The sequence below is a fragment of the Juglans microcarpa x Juglans regia genome, chromosome 4D (assembly GCF_004785595.1).
Source record: "Juglans microcarpa x Juglans regia isolate MS1-56 chromosome 4D, Jm3101_v1.0, whole genome shotgun sequence".
In the NCBI taxonomy this organism is placed as follows: domain Eukaryota; kingdom Viridiplantae; phylum Streptophyta; class Magnoliopsida; order Fagales; family Juglandaceae; genus Juglans; species Juglans microcarpa x Juglans regia.
In genome coordinates, this window is record NC_054600.1 from 10,814,185 (window position 1) to 10,831,680 (window position 17,496).

General features: G+C 37.9%; 1 protein-coding gene across 1 annotated transcript; it reads right to left on the reverse strand.

Moving 5' to 3' along the window:
* Nucleotides 1-2,981: 2,981 nt before the first annotated feature.
* On the reverse strand, nt 2,982-9,488 carry LOC121259720 (putative receptor-like protein kinase At4g00960). Its single transcript, XM_041161441.1, has 7 exons — nt 8,639-9,488; nt 4,546-4,671; nt 4,276-4,409; nt 3,989-4,199; nt 3,658-3,889; nt 3,428-3,563; nt 2,982-3,324 (listed from the first exon to the last, which is right to left on the reverse strand). Exons 1-7 carry the CDS (start codon nt 9,420-9,422, stop codon nt 2,998-3,000), a joined length of 1,950 nt encoding a protein of 649 aa, XP_041017375.1. The 5' UTR covers nt 9,423-9,488; the 3' UTR covers nt 2,982-2,997.
* Nucleotides 9,489-17,496: the final 8,008 nt, after the last annotated feature.

Genomic DNA, 17,496 nt, shown 5'->3' on the forward strand with positions numbered 1-17,496 from the left:
AACCTTCTTTTCATTTTCTACTTCCTTTAGCAGCATTTCCCTTAGCCATTTCCTTTAGCCGCCTTTCCTTTTGTCTTATTTCCTTAGCTGCCTTTCCTTTCGTACTTATTTCCTTTTAGTTTTTTTTTTCTTTTGCTTCCCTCCCCATTTGCTTCTTCCTTTCATTTTCTTTCGCTTTGTCCTGACGCTTTTCCCTTTCATTTGCTCCTTTCTTATTCTTTATGTCTTATCTTTTTTAGCGGTTAGCCTAAGGAATTATGGTGAAGGGGTTTATAGGGCTCCTACCCACCCTGTCGGCAGGCTGCGCTGTGCTTACTTTTAATCATGTTGTACTTTGCTGTTTTGAACGACTATACCTGGCCAAGCTTTCTTTGTTATATTCTGTTATCAATTTTATCAAGGCAGCCATGACCCGTGGCTGGGTTCAAAGATTCCTGGCCCACTCCACCAGCATTACGTTTAACCCTTCCAAACTCGCTAGCTGTTAACCTTTTGTTCCTCTGTCCTTCCGCACGTGGGAGAGTTGCTTAGACAGTTTGGATCCACTATTGCCCTTCTTTGTTCGTATCTTTATAGTTCTCCTGGGTTCTTCCACTTGCCTCGTTTCATGCTTATAGTCCTCCTTGTGTGCTGTTGTTGCCCCTGCCACTAATGCTTGTATCTTTTGTCTCAGTATTTGGGGAGTTTACCACCTCGACCCATTTCTTGCTTGCTGATGTTTGTGCGGTTTTAGCCGCCCTTTCCTTGCATTTCTTACTTCCTTTAGCCCCATTTTCCTTCTATTCCCGTCGCTTTACCCTGCTTGGCCTTTTCTTTTTCTTTTTTCTTCCTTCCTGCATTGTCAAAGTTTTAGTTTTAGTTTGTGAAGAGTCTTTTGATGGAGATTCCATTGTTGGAGATTCCGTTGATGGAGATTTCATTGGTGGAAGTTTCGTTGATGGAGATTTCTTTGGTGGAGATTTCATTGGTGGAGGTTTCGTTGATGGAGATTCCTTTGGTGGAGATCCTGTTGATGGAAATTTCGCTGACGAAGGTTTTGTTGAATTTTGGGAAACCATTTAGGATTTGGGAAACCATTTAGGACTTTGTTTTCCTCCATGAATTTTGGGATTTCAATTGGATTCCAATTTTTTGGGGTTTCACTATGGTTGAAACTTTTTTTTGGTTGATCACACAGTGTTTGGTTGGATGGGATAGTGTTTGGCTTAAGTGGCATGATCATATGGCTTGATTTGTCTTCCATGGCTTCACATCTCCATCTCATGGCTCCTCCTAATGCCAAGTGTTCTACACTATTCACCAAGTGTGGCTAGGATATTGCCAACTATCCAATAAATACTCCTCAAAACTACTTTGGAAAATCCACATAATGATTCGGCAATCGTATAAATTGGGTGCCATGTTGCGCTATTCCTAGGTGTTACTATTCACCTAAAAATTTGTGAAAAAACTATTATTGCACCATAAAATTCTAAATAATCATACAAGTCAAGTGGTGCAACTTGCTTTGCAAAATTAGACCATTAAGTACCTTGATTAAATCAAAGGCTCTCCTAGGTACTATTCACTCGGGAAACTGAAAACGTAATATTGGACCATAAAATCTTAAATAATCATTAGAGACTAATGGGGCAATTTCTTTCTCAAACTCATACTCGTAAGTGCCTTAAACAAATAAAAAGGCACCTCTATCACCATAGCAGTAGGTGAGACTCCCGCCAGGAGCTAGATAAAAATAAGGAATAGAGGGAAGATCTAGAGGTAAGTTCATACTCTCTCCTTTGGATGATCTAGAGAAATCTCTTTTGTTGCAATTTAGGTACAAGAGGCGACCCCTCGCCAAGAAGGTCGAGCATGTCTTACTTTATGATTTAAAGTTCATGTAGAATCACCCAAAACAAATGTGGACATGTAAAGTGTGGAAAAATATCAAAAAAGTTATTCCATTTTATGTGGCAACCTCCATGGCCATGAAATTGAACTGATGGCCACCGTGATGGACTTACATTTTTTTCCTTTTACCTTTTGCATGAACAGTAAGATCCTTTATGAGGGAGTCTGTGCATAGTTTATGAATAGCTCCATGCATGTAGCAAGATTCTATTAATTTTGTTATTTATTTGTTAAGATAAATGATAGGTTTTCTTATTTGTTTAAAGCTAAATTCCTTCAAAATATTCAAAACCTAAGGATTTAGAATCCAACTAAACCAAAGGGTCACAAATTTAGGTAATAAAATAAGTAACCACCAAGTTGGTAGCTCAGTTGGTACGAGTTGGTATTTTATGACTTTGAGGTTAGGAGTTCGAATCAGGACATAAGTTGAAACCACTTGTAGTTGTAAAGAATGACCGTTGGGCCATGCGATGGCTTTTGGACGAGCTAGATATTTTGGGGGTGTTGTGGTGATGGGCTTGCCCTTGAAGCAATAGCTATGGCTCAAACCGAACATTCTGCAGTGACGAGGGGTTCATATAGTCATACCTTGGAAGGGTTGCTACGCTGGTCACACCCGCCTTACCTTTTACTTGAGGAAAAAAAAAGGTAATAAAGTATGTGAAGTACAAAGACACAAACTAGGCAAGTAGGCAATTACATTTTTTCCAGATGAGCTGATCTTAGCCTTGATGTTTGGAATTCTTAAAACTTGTCTCTCTCACTATATCATTGGTCCTTGGGATTAATTTGAGTCTTGATTATGGCTACTTATCAATATTCCATACATTAACTAGTATTCCAAATGGAAGACTTGGGTTTGAAACCCCCACTCCCTTGTATAAAAAAGACGAAACACATGATTTATTTTTGAAAAATAACACTCAAAGGAAAAGAGAGAAGATAGGGACAAAAACAATTTGGATTAAAAATTAAGGATTGCGGGAAAACATGATCAATTAAAACAATTGAGAGTCGCAAATTTTCATTGGAATAATAGAGTACCGTAATCAACAGTACCAATATATAGGACAATTGGAACTAGGGTAATGACAACAAACACTAGCGAGGATATTGCTCAGTAATTGAAGCATCATTTACCGAGGCTTGGACGTTGTTGTTGCTAGATTGATATGACAGCCGGGATGACATGTCCGGTCCAGTGCTACTCGTGTACAAAAGAAATGCTGGTCTCTTCGGTACTGCTAGAGTAATGGATTCACTACCAAGCATGAGAACGACTGAAGCAGTTGTCGGTCTATCATTTACATTTTCTTGAACACATAATAGTCCAATGTGGATGCATCTCTGTATTTGAATTGTTGAATATACCATCAATGTAGGATCTACAAGATTTAAAGGTGTTCCTTGCCTCCAGTTTTCCCAAGCCTACAAATTAAGATAATTTAAGAGTATATTCATTTATTTTGTCAATATCGAAACATATATCCATTTAATATATATATATATATGCATGGATAATTATACTTACATAGCTTGCAAGGCCTTCAGGAAAAGAACTGTTTTTATGGCCACTCACCATCTCCAAAATTAGCACGCCAAAACTAAAGACATCGGACTTTGTTGAAAAGGTTCCACGTTGAGCATACTCTGGAGACATATATCCACTGCAAGTCATGGACATGATCAATATATACTATTAGTTTCATTTGAAAAATAACCGCTCAGCTCATATTTTTATAGTAGATTTCATATACTTACTAAGTCCCAATAATTCTCATTGTATTGCCTTCAGTTCGATCTAACAACCTTGCAGTGCCAAAATCTGAAATTTTAGGATTCATATATGCATCTAACAAGATGTTGCTAGCTTTGAGATCACGATGAATAATACAGTGTCGGGAATCTTCATGAAGATAAAGAAGCCCTCGAGCAATACCCTCTATAATTTTGTGCCGTTTTTCCCAATTTAGTTGGACTTGTTTGATTGGGTCTTCATGTTCATGCAACCATAAAATAGACGCTTAATTCATTTGAAATCAAACTATGAATAGAATAATCTAAAATTTAAGCAAAAGTAGTGTAACCATACCAAATAAGAAGTGATCAAGGCTTGCATTAGGCATAAACTCATAGATAAGAAGCCTTTCATTTCCTTTGAAACAAAATCCCATGATGCTCAACAGATTTCGATGTTGAAGCCTTGCTAGCAATAGAACCTCATTCTCAAACTCTATATTTCCTTGACTAGAACCCATAGATAGCCTTTTCACAGCTATTTCTAGTCCATTTTGAAGCTTACCCTGATATGGAAATACGTCAACTAATTGATGACAAACATGGTATGCTTTTCAACTAATTGATCATGATATCACTCACCTTGTAAACAGCACCGAATCCACCTTCTCCAAGCTTATTTACCTCGGAAAAGTTCTCTGTAGCAACTCTGATTGTGCCAAAGTCATATCTAATAAATGATTCATGAACACTACTAATTTCATGCCTGGCTTCACCTAATAATTAGCGACACATCAGAAACTTCCAAATCTTATGTATGTTCAATGCCCAAAACAGGCTAGCTAGTGCAATTGTTATTATATATCATGTGTATCTTGCAAAAGACTCGTATGTTAATTATTCAAAACTTACTTTTCACTTTCTGCCTTGACTTCCTTACTCGTAAATAGAAAACGAAGTTGGAAACGATTAGCAAAGCAAAACCAATAGTCAATACAATTATGACTACCGTAGTTCGAGATGGTTTACTTTCCTTTCCTGCAAACACCAAAGCATTGTTTTAACTAAATAATATGAGTTGGATATTGAAATCTATTAAGAAAATCCAAAATCAAAAGAGAATTTTACATCGTCCAACCACAAGCTGCTGATACATCAACTTTTCATTGTAATTAAAATACAATCATTTACATACAATCAAAACTTATAAAATTTTATAAAAAAATATCTTGATGGTGCATGGTTGCAAATCACCGAACTCTGGCAGTTGGTGGCCGGATTCCAACCACCTCGTTGTGGTTTGATTTACAGCACCACATCTGGATCAAAGATGCACCCATTTATAATTTTAACAATGATAAATTATAATATTGAGAAGAAGTTGTCATAATGAGAACTTTTGGAATCTTACGTTTGTGCACATAAAATAGAAGCCAAAAAAAAAAAAAAAAAAAAAAATTAAAAAAAGGAAAGAAAATACTATATGCCACAGTAGCCACTTGAGGATCCCAAGATTCTGCTTAAGATGGATGAGTTGCCTAACCTCATCGAGGATGAGTTCACCATTGAGGCTTGGTTCTATTTCGTTATTTCTTGTTTAAAGGTTACCTCACGCTTCCTTAGGGAGATTTAGGATATCTTAAATAAGGATTATATGCCACAGTGGCCACTTGAGCTTGAGGGAGCTCTAAAGCTAGCAAACCGGATAAACTACACGACTAACTATATAATACAGGCATGGGAGTTTATGGTTGAATCCCAAAGAGACCGCTCAAAGTCTGGAGATACAACAATTAGGACCTATGCCCCGTTGGGAAATAGCTTCTTTTGATGTTTGTAGCCGGGGATTCTTGTGAACTTGGTACTTCAAGGGTTATGGTTTAAACCCCTCTTTTGCATTGGGAGTCCTTGAACAAGTACTTTGGATTTCTTAGTTATAATACATTGGTACCATGCATAAATTGCTCTAATATTTACTTAGAATCAAAATTTTTCTGTTGTGATTATTGTATACTGCTAGAAACATGCATATTATTTGTCATGAACCAGGGGGTATGTAGCCTTAAATTACATATCTCAACGCTTCAATCTCTGTTCAATCCCAAACGGGGTAAGGGAGCGTCACACTCTCCCAGTTGCATATATAATTTTTTGTATTATATTATATATATATATATATATATATGCTAAATTACTAATTAATATAATATGAAACTTTAAACTTATTATTCTTGACTATTAATTTTATAACATGAAATTAATATAACATGAGATTTTAATTTTAAACATGAACATTAATATTATGTTATTAATATAAAGTTACTTTTGATATATATATAAATATTAAGGATAAATACATTTTTGACATTATAAATTATAATATATATTATTTTTTATAAGTATATTTTTACACACTTGATCATATATACTCATATAAAAGTCTAGAATTTATATAGACTATAGTTAAATTCAATACTGTACTAGTTAATTATTATAAAATAATATATTTATACCATAATATAAAATAGACTAATAATTTAGTATATGTAAAATCATATTATCACTAACGTACATAATCAAGTATAAAAATAAGTTAGACACTAGTATAATAACATGAAATTAGACACTATAGTATAAATTTCGTATAAAATTAAATTAGACACTACTTATTAGTATAGAAACAAGTCTACTATAATAAGTTCACCTCACTAATTATACTATACTAAGTGCATGTATGGAATTGCAGTGAGAAATATAGCTTTTAAAAAGTTATTTACTATTTGGTAACTATATGTTTAAATCACTTTCTATCATATTACATTTGTCTGGAAACAAATTAAAAAAGTACTTTCTAAGCTGGAAATGAAGATGATTTGATTTTTTTTAAATTTTGATCATATACTTGAAAGTTTGAAAGTTATAATTATCTGAAAGTTTTATGAGTATTTATGTCCTTTGACATTTTTTTTTAAAATTTGAACTACATTCCAGATTATTCAAGAAAATACGTTCGATACTTTTCATGCACTGAGCTAGGTCATTGCCATTCTATTACCGTCTCAATATTATTACATAAGATTCTATTATGTTTTGATATATGGCCCTGCCATGAGATATAATAATGGTCTTGGCCATACCACGAGATGTAATAGTGGCTTCCGGCCCCATCATGGGACATAACAGTGGCTTCTGGCCTCACCACGAGACATAATAGTGGCCTCCTGCACTACCAGAAAATACAAGAGTGGCATCTGGCCCACAGGATATAATAGTGATTTTTATTCAGAGTGCAATCACTTTGGTGAAAATGTGATTTATGCTTTGCCTAGTTGTCCGTACAATGAACAACCCTACCACGAGGTTAAATATGGCCTTTGTTTTGAGTGCATCGACTTGGTGACAAAACATTGATATATTTGGCTTGGCTAAATGTAGATATGCACAATCCTATCACGGGGGTAAACATGGCGTTGCTTCTGCTTATGATGTTGTTTCAGTTATGTTTGTGCCAATAGTCCTCGTTCGTTCCAATGGAGGGCAAAAGGCATGGACGATGACATCTTTCCCTTTTCCCTAACGCAGGAGACAACCCAAGTATCCGTAGTGGAAATCAAATGCAGAGAATCAGGATCTCATGCTTGATTTTATTTTTAAACGCTCAAGAAAAAATTACAAAAGCGAAGATCTTGCTAGACTCCAACTTATCTTCATTCTTGATAGTGGTCAAGCATAAAATTGATGCAGTTTTCTTGTGAACCTGTTATGGGCTCAGATCAGAAGGGAAATGGTGGAGGCTGGTTTGGGCAGTTCGTGAAGAGAAGGTAGGGACCCTCGAAGATCCCGTAGCGCTCTGTTCTATTTCCATTTCCAACACTCTGTTCTTACAATATACAAACACCATTACAACATTTTCATCATTCCCATATATTCAGAACCCTAATAGAACCACCGGTCCTAATCGTGCTTGAGAAGCATCTTGAACAGCTTTGTTGCCAAGTTCTTGTCGAGGGTTTTTGTCCTCTTTAAACCCAAGCATAAGAGAATAGTTGATACTTAAATCAAGCAAGAAAAGTCAAGAGTTAAGCAAAAGAGTGTGCAGATTTGGATGCAAGGTGGAGCACTGGAGAAGCAACAGAGGTAAACCAGTTGCAAATCAGATTTGGTTCTCAAGTTGCAAATCAAGTTTGGAGAAGTACGGCTATAGTGAACAGATTTGGTTCTCAATTTGCAAATCAGATTTTCACTGTAGTGGTTCAGGAAGAATAGATATGTTTTCATTGATCAGTTTCGACGAATACTGGGATGTTTAAACCTATATGAGAGTTAGACCCGATGAACCCATATAAAGTGGTGAAACTGTTGTGGCATAACTACAACTTGAAAGAAACAATTTGGAAAATAGGGGTTAAGATGACATATAAATATCCTCAATTGTTCTAGATTTGAGTTGGTAGTTGTGATCAGCCTAACTTCACGAGAAGAGGCAGGATTATTCTAAGAGGTAGGATCTGATAAGAATTGTAACGATCCATAAAAATCCGTTAGGTTGAATTTCTTTGGACCTTACAAACATTTTGAAATCATGAAAGGAGTGATCAATCGATTAGATTCTAGTCCATTAGCATAGTGATAGTAGATGGAGTTGTCTTTTTATTTAATTAAGGCACTACAACAATAAAGTAATTTCTGTTTTCTAAAACGATCAACCAATGCTGTGGATTGAACTTCTCTTTAAGTATGATCCAAAGTTCCTAATAATTCAAACGAGGTATCCATCCCTCTGTTTTCTGAATTTTCTTTATTTGCAAGCCCTAAGTTCTTCTGTGTTTGGGAACGGTAGGATAGGAGTGCTAAACTTGTTAGGCGCAGTCATTGGAAAAACATTCACAAAAAAAAAAAAAAAAAAAAAAAAAAAAAAAAAAAAAAAGGAAAGAAAAAAAGAAAAGAAAAGAAAAAGGTATACCTTACTTATCTGTCAGGCATGCACGTAGTATTAGAACCATACCTTTTGTTCGACGTGATGGTGGCAGTAGCGACGGCGGTGGTGCCTCAGCGGTAGGGTCATAGAAACTGTAAGTCTCATACCTTAACTCACAGCTGGGTGATACATATCTCCCTCCCTGCCTTCCATAACAGCATGATGAAAATACCGCTGCCGTACACTGCTCCAGGCAGCTCTTGCAATCGAGTTCATCCAAATCAGGGGTGCACATAAGAAGTGCATGTATTGTTTGGAAATCTTGGGCAGTCTCGCTTCCCACAGCAAATTTGCGAGTAGAATTTCCTGCTGCGGCGAGCTTTTTTAGCCTCCCTAACAAAGGCCCTAGAACCTGTGTGAACGCATCTACATCTGAGGCGTTTAGTATGCTGGAGAAGGGAAAAGGGCTGCCTTCCAAAACACCAAATATATATCTGTTCGAGTATCGCACCATACATTCCGTGTAATATATGATCGCTTCCTTCTGGTCGGGACATTTCTGCAACAGATCCTGACTCGACGCATTTACACAACTACGGCAATCGTCTGTCCCAATGTCTCCTCTACAAAGTGCAATCGCGTTTACTTTGCCGGAATTTTCTCCGACGGAAAAATTATAAAACCCGTAGCTGATATTGGTATTGGAAGACATAGACGCCAGGACGGTGTTGAGATTTGCTCTGTATGTACTGTTACTGGTGTAGTTACCCTTATCGGAGCAGGCGTAGGGAACTAATTGAGCTAACGTGGGAGCAAACAGATGCAAGATCAGAATTAGGCAGGTGAAGAAAAGTAGTCTTGAACAGCACATCTTCGTTGTTTCTCTCTGTACGTAGTAGTCTTTTAAGTTGAAATATATGCGCACTCGTGGTTAAAGTACTTCCCGAACCAGAGACTTCTCCGTTCGTTCAATATTCATTTATAGCGCCCAAAACTCACGTTGTTGAATATAAAACAAGAAGGGAAGACTGAAGATTGGAAAGATCTACGTACAGCTAATTACCTGAGCCATTTAAAAATTTCATCCAACTTTTTAACGATTTACTGTGATTGTTTTTGAAAAACGGTCTAGCTAATTATCAAAATATTTATTTAATTTTTAACTTTAATTTCAACTTATTTTCTCTCAATTCACTATTAAAAAGAAACCATAATTTTATACTTATGACGTACACGACGCAAGAACAGAAATTCATATAAAATTGGTGGTTTGTTTAATATATCTCAAGAATCAAACATGTAAATAAACTTATTACTCAGACTACTCTAATAATTAGCCAAATAAATGTTTCAATATTTTGATAGGCTAATGTCATGTGCAGTGATGTAACGCCTTGCAAAAAATTGTCGCTCCTCAATCTCAACCTGAAAGTCTTATCCAGAACATTGGTATACAGCTGTTTTCAAAATGGACTGAACCATACAACCAACATGATCTGTCTTTGGGTGAAGGTCAATTAATATGACAAGTATGTATCATAAATGGACAATGTGATCAATGGAGACAATGTTGACCAGACTTGGAGTTGGAGAAAGATGGTTGGTTCCCAAGGCATCTCTCACCATCCTTTGATTATGCTCTTAATTTCGGCCGAATTAATGGTTCCATCGGAAACAATATATATAAATATAAATAAACATTCCAACCAATTACGTTAATATTAGACAGTGAGTTGAGATAAAAGTTGAAAGTTGAATAAAATATTATTTTTTAATATTATTATTATTTTGAGATTTGAAAAAATTAAATTATTTATTATATTTTATATAAAAATTTATAAAAAATATATAATAAAATAAAATAAGATGAAATAAGAATGTCGTTAATTTGTTATTATCATTTAAGAAAATGCTACTATACTGCTTGTGTATGCCCGCTCCAAGTTACCGCCCAGCATGGCAAGTGCCATGTCGTTAAAGAGAAAAAAAAATGAAACAAAAATAAAAATAGTTTGCTAGCTCGTCAAAGACGATTCTTTTGTGTTTTGAGTGAACCTGAACCCTAGCCTCCATCTCCCACCTGCCCCCCTCCCTGACGTCAATGACCACCATTTCCGGCGAGTATTTCATCCAACAGCTAAGTCCCAACCTTAATCACTTCCCTCACGAGTCAATCCTCTCATCGATGCCTTCATCTCGGTTTTCCCTCCTTCCCTGACGTCGTCGACCACAATTCCCGGCGCCATCTCCGGCAAAAAATTGGTCCAACAGCTAAGTCCCCAAACTGAAACACACGATTCGACGCCTCTATCTCGCACCTGCCCTCCCTCCCTCCCTCCAGAGTCACTCCACATCGGGCTCCCAAGGTGAAAATTATGCTCACTTTTGAAAAGATTTCTTCGTCTCTGCTAGGTAGATGTTTCCTTGTCCATGTCTATTGAGCTTCTATGGACTCACCGACTGCTTCTAGGTAGCTGTTACTACGATTGGTATTGGTGTTGGATAGTGCTCTATTTTTGCTCAAATTTGGGCTTATGTTTGCAGTTATTTAATTTCTTGTCCATTTGTTGTTACTAAGTTTATGTGTATTGAGCTTCTTCGGAGCATAAAAAAATTTCTATTCACTTATGATTGAGCTTCGCTTTTTACCATTCAAAGAGATTCCATAGCTAGTTGAAGACAGAATAAGTTGGTGCGATTTGTATGACTAGTGAGTTGATTTTAGTGCAATTTGTATAACTTGGATAGTGTTATGTTTTTGCTGGGATTTTGGGTGGATAGTGCTCTGTGTTTGCTTGGAGTTTGGGTTTATGTTTGTAGTATTTTAATTTTTTATCCATTTGCAGAGGAAAATTATATGCTAATTGAATTCTCGGATACTGATTGTAGGTTCTTCAAGGTTGAGTTGATATGGCTTCCGACATAAAGTTATCGGATAATGAGTATGATAAAGTAGTGGTTGATGATGGGCCCAATAAAGATGATGGTGTCGAAGAACCCAAGGTTGGAATGACTTTTGGTAGTGAGGAGGAAGTCCGGTCTTACCATATGAAGAATGCTAAGCATAAGAGGTTTGGGGTTTGTAGAAGGAATTCAAGATAAGGAGACGATAGGAAAGTTAGATGGTTTACATTTGTATGTGCATGGTAAGGCACAACAAAGAGTCAGGCTACCATTTAGGAGGTGCTTTTGTAATCCAAGTGAGGAAGAAGTCCATAGCTATTACTGTTGTATTTAGGAGTTGCTTTTGTAAAGCAAGGGTAGAATGAAGCAATTGTTGTTGATTCATTTAATTAGTTTGTATTTATGTTTTGAACCCTAGTTGTAGAAAGTAGTTATGTTTTGAACTCTTTTTGTTTACCCATTTAATTAAGTTGTACTTTTGCTCCTCTAGATGCCTGAGTTGATTCTAATTTCTGGGATCTTGTGCACTGTTGCATACTCTTTCAGTCAGGTATAACATAACTAGCATATACATATCAGTGTCTGGTAACTTCACTTTTTGCTTATTAGTCCCCAGTTTTTCTTTTTTTCCACTAGCCTGATAAACTCATCCTCTCTCAAAACTGATGAGGGAGAGTTTTCACTCCAGATTGATTAAGTATCAGCTATCAGGCTTGGTGGCTGGTACCCAAATAAATAATGAGTCTTTAATAGCTGGTGAGCTGGTGGCATCCATCTTTCATACAATCATGTTTCTGAAGTAAAAAAAGGACAGTCTTTTTTCTTTTCGTTTCTAACTTCTTTTCCAATCAATCATCGCAAAACCACTTTGACACAACCAGTACCTATCATTTGGACCTCACTAAGCATGCCAGGGCAAGGACACTTCGTTGTAGATGATATAAAGCTTTGTATTTGATTTCTCTTTTACTAAAAACAAACACTTTCGTATTCAAAGTCTCCATAGATACAAAGAGTTTCCACAAAATACAAAGAGCTTCCACATACAAATAGACTTTCCTTTTCTTTTTTCTTTTTTTTAAAAAGGAAATACCCTTATGCCATTCCATTATAAAATTGTTGATATACAAGGAGGAACTTCATCCATAGTTACAATTAAGTCAGAAATGGTAAGAGCATCTTTTGCAAGCAAGTGGTCTATAAAATTGACATTTCTTCTAACATGAGAAACTTCCCACTTTGCAAAATGCTTAAGACATGACCTTGCTTCACTCATAAACATGCTTGAACTGCTCCAAGCTTCTTTATCTTCTAGTAATGCCTCTGTGACTTGCAGTGAGTCCCCCTCAATAACAATCTGTTGCAATCCAAGATCCATTCCCAGTTTAACAGCCTATAAAGCTCCATATGACTCAGCTAATAAAGGGTAAGGAAAAAACTGTTTTCCCTGCCTCGTTGTGGCAATGATCTAGCCAGCACAGTCCCTAATAGCCACTCCAATGCCAATCAATCCATTAGCCTTATCCACTGTATCATCCCAGTTAATCTTAAACCATTTCGTTGGAGGGGCCTGCCATACAGCAACTGAGGTGTAGACTTGGGTATCTCTGATGTTGTGATCAATATCTATAATACCCCGCTCCTTCCTTTTTACGTACACTTCTTCTTTCTAGCGTACGTTCCTTCTTTCTGAAGTAAGCAAATTCCAAGGATGGGATTAGGCAACAGTTCATCCTTCCCCCTAACGACTACAAGCCTCGTCATGTGTGTCAAACCTTGATGGCGTGTTCCTAAAGATATTATGTGACTTCTAAGGCACGCCCAGTGTTTTAAATGTATTGAAAATATTTATAAGGAGTATTTCCAGTGATATTAAACTAAGTTTGATTTTAAATACGACAATTATAATATTCTTGAAGAGCTCCAAAAATATTATAATTGTCGGAAATCATTTTAATATTATTATTAAAATAATTTCAATTATTTAAAATATTATGAGATTTAAATTATGTTGAAAGCTTTAATTAATTAAATGGTTTTATCCTTTTAAATATATTAAATAAGACTTCATCATTTATTAATGATGAAGGAATATTATTTTATAAACTAAAGTTAGTTTAAATAATATTCTATCTTAATTCCTCTAAGTGCTTTTAATTAAGTTAATGTTTACGCATTTTCAAATCAGTGTTTTAATCTCTCATCGTTAGATCGTTTTGAGGATCCCAAGACAAAGGGACTGGGTTAAATACCCAGACCCCTCTTCCTTCTCCCTCACTTTTCCCTCCTCTCTCTCGCTCTCATTCAGCTTGCACTGCACGACACTCCCCCATGCCCGATTCCTCCACTGCACAGTCCAGCGCCGCCTGGCCTCACCGCCCCTTCCACTGGCACCTCCTTCATCCGGCGTGCCTCCCCGCACCGGTCTCCCTCTCTGTAACACCCCGTATTTTTAGTGTACTTTTAATTGAAGGATTATTTGTTATTAATTTAAAAATTGATTCTCTTGTTTTAAAATTTTCAGATTTTAGTGGGTTTATTTTTATGATTTTTAATTTGTGAAAATTAAATTTGACATGTTTCCTTAATATTAATTATTGTTATGCATTTAAATTTCTTTTCATATTAAATTAACTTGTTGTTGGATTTAATTATTTATTTTCATTTTAATCACTACATTTGAATTATTTTATTGTACTTGTTGTTTTGAAATCGTTTCCGTTGGATCATTTTTGTGACCCAAGATGTGAGGTTTGGATCTCATTTATTTCCCTCCATTTTCTCTTTCCTCTATTTTTCTCTTCTTCTTTCTTTTCTTTTTCTTCTTTTTTTTCTTCTCCTTCCAGTTCTCTCCCGCGCGACACCTCCTCCCTCTCTCTCCCCATGCGCTTCTCCTTCTCCACCCAGTCTCTGTTGCGTGCCGCTGTGCGTGACACCGCCCCTCCCATCAGCTTCCTCACCAGCCGGCGACACCACCCCACCAATCTCAACCCCTAACTCGCCGCCGATAGCCCCCACGTACCACACCAAGCTGCGGCGCCCTCTTCACTCCAGCGCCTCCGTCGCGCCACCACCGGCCACCATTTCTTCACCACTTCATCCTCGACCTCCTAGCAACCCAATGCACCCAACCCCAGCTCCGATCCGTCACCGGTGAAGCACAACCAACCTCATTTCCGATTTGGGTATTTTTGGTCTTCAACCACCCTTTGCGCTGCCACCCACGGCCAACCACCACCACCACTAGCTTCACCGACATCCCTAAGCCTTACCTTATCAATTTTGGGTCTTGGTTTGTCCCCGTTCAAAAGTAAGTTTTTGAGACCCACGGCCACAGTGCATTTTGTACTGTTCTGTTGCTGTGCCGCCATTTCTAGCGCCTCTGTGATCTTTCAAAAATTATATTATGGCATTGTAAGTATTTTTCCAAAGAACTATCGTGATTTAAATATATTTTTGCACTAACTCATATTATTGTGATTTGGTTGGACATGCCAGACTGAGTCCGAGGAGTTCGGGGGTCGGATGGATTGTGGACGGAGTTGTGTGTTTGGTTGGTATTGTGAAATGTTGGTTGTTGGTGTGATTTGGTTTATGCTATGAGATTTGTTGGTTGTTTTGGGTTTAAATATTGGTGTTTTGAGTTTGACGTTGGGTACGGTGGATATTGATGATTTTAGAAAGTGGTGATATATTTTGGAATTATGAAGGTTTTAAGTTTTGAGGAATTAAAATAGGTTATTTTAGAAGTTTAGGCTTAAAATATCGAAATATGTGATTGATTGGAAACTTACGAGAATTACGTGATTATTTTATAAGTGACGATTTATAGTCGACCCGACATTTTTGAGGAAATTTCTGGAAAAGCTAAGAATTCCAGGTAAGCGGAGTTCCTATGCTAGACCTTACACGAATTATTGATACTGAGGTTGACTTTTTGAAAACTTTGCATATTTTTGTGATGAAATGAGAACTTGGGAAAAACCAACCTCGGTCGCTTATTTGTACTACTCATGAATTCTGTATAAAAAAGAGAAAATATTTTTTGACATGCATTGTGTAGACATGAGCTAAATTTTGTCATGTTGTCTCTGGAATATGAAAAAGACCGATATTCAAAATCTGAAAAATTGTACATTGATTTAGAAAGATGCTCTGACTTTTGTTTTCGGTGTGCAAGAACGATCTGATTATGCTTTGGTACTCTGTTTTATTTTGATATGGCATTTGAAAACCTTTGGCATAGTGTACTGATTTTGTATCTGACTCTGTCTCTACTCTGCTCTGCTCTGCTCTGTTATGCTCTGCTCTGTTTGGGTTGGTACCAACTTCTCTATCTCTGAGTGCACCCACTTTGGAAACAAGGTGGTTTTATTGTGATCTTTCCTGTCGAGTGTGCTCCGAAAAGAATAAGGGAAAGATTTCACCTCTGTCTCTGCCCGGTTTGGCCACCGGGGATAGCACAACCCTACCACGGGGGTGAAACATGGTCTCTGCTCTGTAAGATGCTCTATTTTGATATGATGATAATGATCAGATTATGTTATGTTAAAGTGTTTTTGAATATGAAATGGATCTTCAAATATGAACATTTGACTCTTTTGGAGTATGAAAAGATTGAAAAGTCGCTCTGATTTTCTGATAACATATTTCTGAGATCTGCATATAAAAATATAATGTTTTGTTTCTGCATACTGAACTTTCTGAAAAGGCTCATGGTTGCACGCTAGTATATGTTTTCTGCTTACTGAGTTGTTGATAACTCACCCCCTCTTATCTCCAATATTTTCAGATGATTGGAATATTTCTAGTTGAGGATCAAGAATATGAAGCATAGGTAAGAGGATTAAAGAATAGTGGTTTAAGCATAGGAGGTTTACATGAGTATTGAGGATTTTGTTATTCAGTAAGTTTGTTGCGTTCTGATGATATGAATTGTTGGGAGGTTGATGTTTTTATTAAGACTTTATATTGTCTTGGATTAATTATACTGGAGTATTTGATGTGAATTAATGAGTAGTTTGTGAGATAGAGAAAAATTTGATTATGTACTATGTGGATGGAAAATTATTTTTAGCGACATGAGTTAACTCTCCGGACCTTCGGGGACGGGGTGTTACACTCTCTCACGCTCCCTCTTCCTCTCTCTTGCTAGTGCATAGCCCGAATGGGCTTGGTGCTCATTGCACCTCCGTGCGCCACCCAACGGTGCCACCACCTCCACGGCAGCCTCCCCTCCCACCGGCCATCATCCTCTAGCAAGCTTAGCCTCCCTCTCCCCCTCCGTCGCCCAGACGCACAATACCCATGAAAATGGGTTCATAGGGCTTCAAGGCCACTGATGGCCCTAGCATCCCCGTGCGCTGGTTCCAGCTCCACCGAGCACCACCATGAGCTCCTCCTGGTCTCCCCCTTCCTCCTCCACGTTACCCGAGGCCCATAGCCTCCCTTCGCCGTAGGAGCCTTTCCTCTCCTTCACGCACAGGTTTCTCACCTTCCACCACCGTACGTCGCCACCCATGGCAGATGACCACCATCTCCAGCCTCCTTCAGCCACCACCAACATATCCCGACCACCCATGGCCCTGATCTGCCACCCATGCATGCACACTCTCCCTCCTTCCCAAGCTCAATCCGCCGTTGTAGGCCACTGTGGCTACACCCCCACGAGTTCCACCGCACCTCCCTCAGCTCCTCCACGGCCAGCCATGACCAGCCAAGCCCCATTCCGATTTCCCCTATTGGAGACCCACGGCCTTAGCTCGTCCACTAGCCGCCGTGTGTCCGATGAGTGCCACCTCGGCACCACCATGACACCACCACTCCAGGGCCATGACTTGACCCCCCTACGATTAGACCCGCACCTCTGGCCACCTCCAATGGCCAAGGTAGTCACTACACATGATGGACAACCACTGTACACGGCTAGATCCGCCGTGTTACGCTCCTTGCCACCATCACAAGGCCACCATGAGCCCTTCCAAGACCACACTTAGCTATCCAAACACCCAAACAGCCACCGTACGTGGGTTAGCCACCAC

Coding starts and splice junctions, on each gene's coding strand:
- LOC121259720 (XM_041161441.1), bottom strand. CDS start 9,422: ATGTGCTGTTCAAGACTACTTTTCTTCACCTGCCTAATTCTGATCTTG. Junction 4,672..8,638: donor ACCATCACGTCGAACAAAAG/GTATGGTTCTAA, acceptor TGGTGTTTGCAG/GAAAGGAAAGTAAACCATCT. Junction 3,890..3,988: donor CCTTGATCACTTCTTATTTG/GTATGGTTACAC, acceptor ATGAACATGAAG/ACCCAATCAAACAAGTCCAA.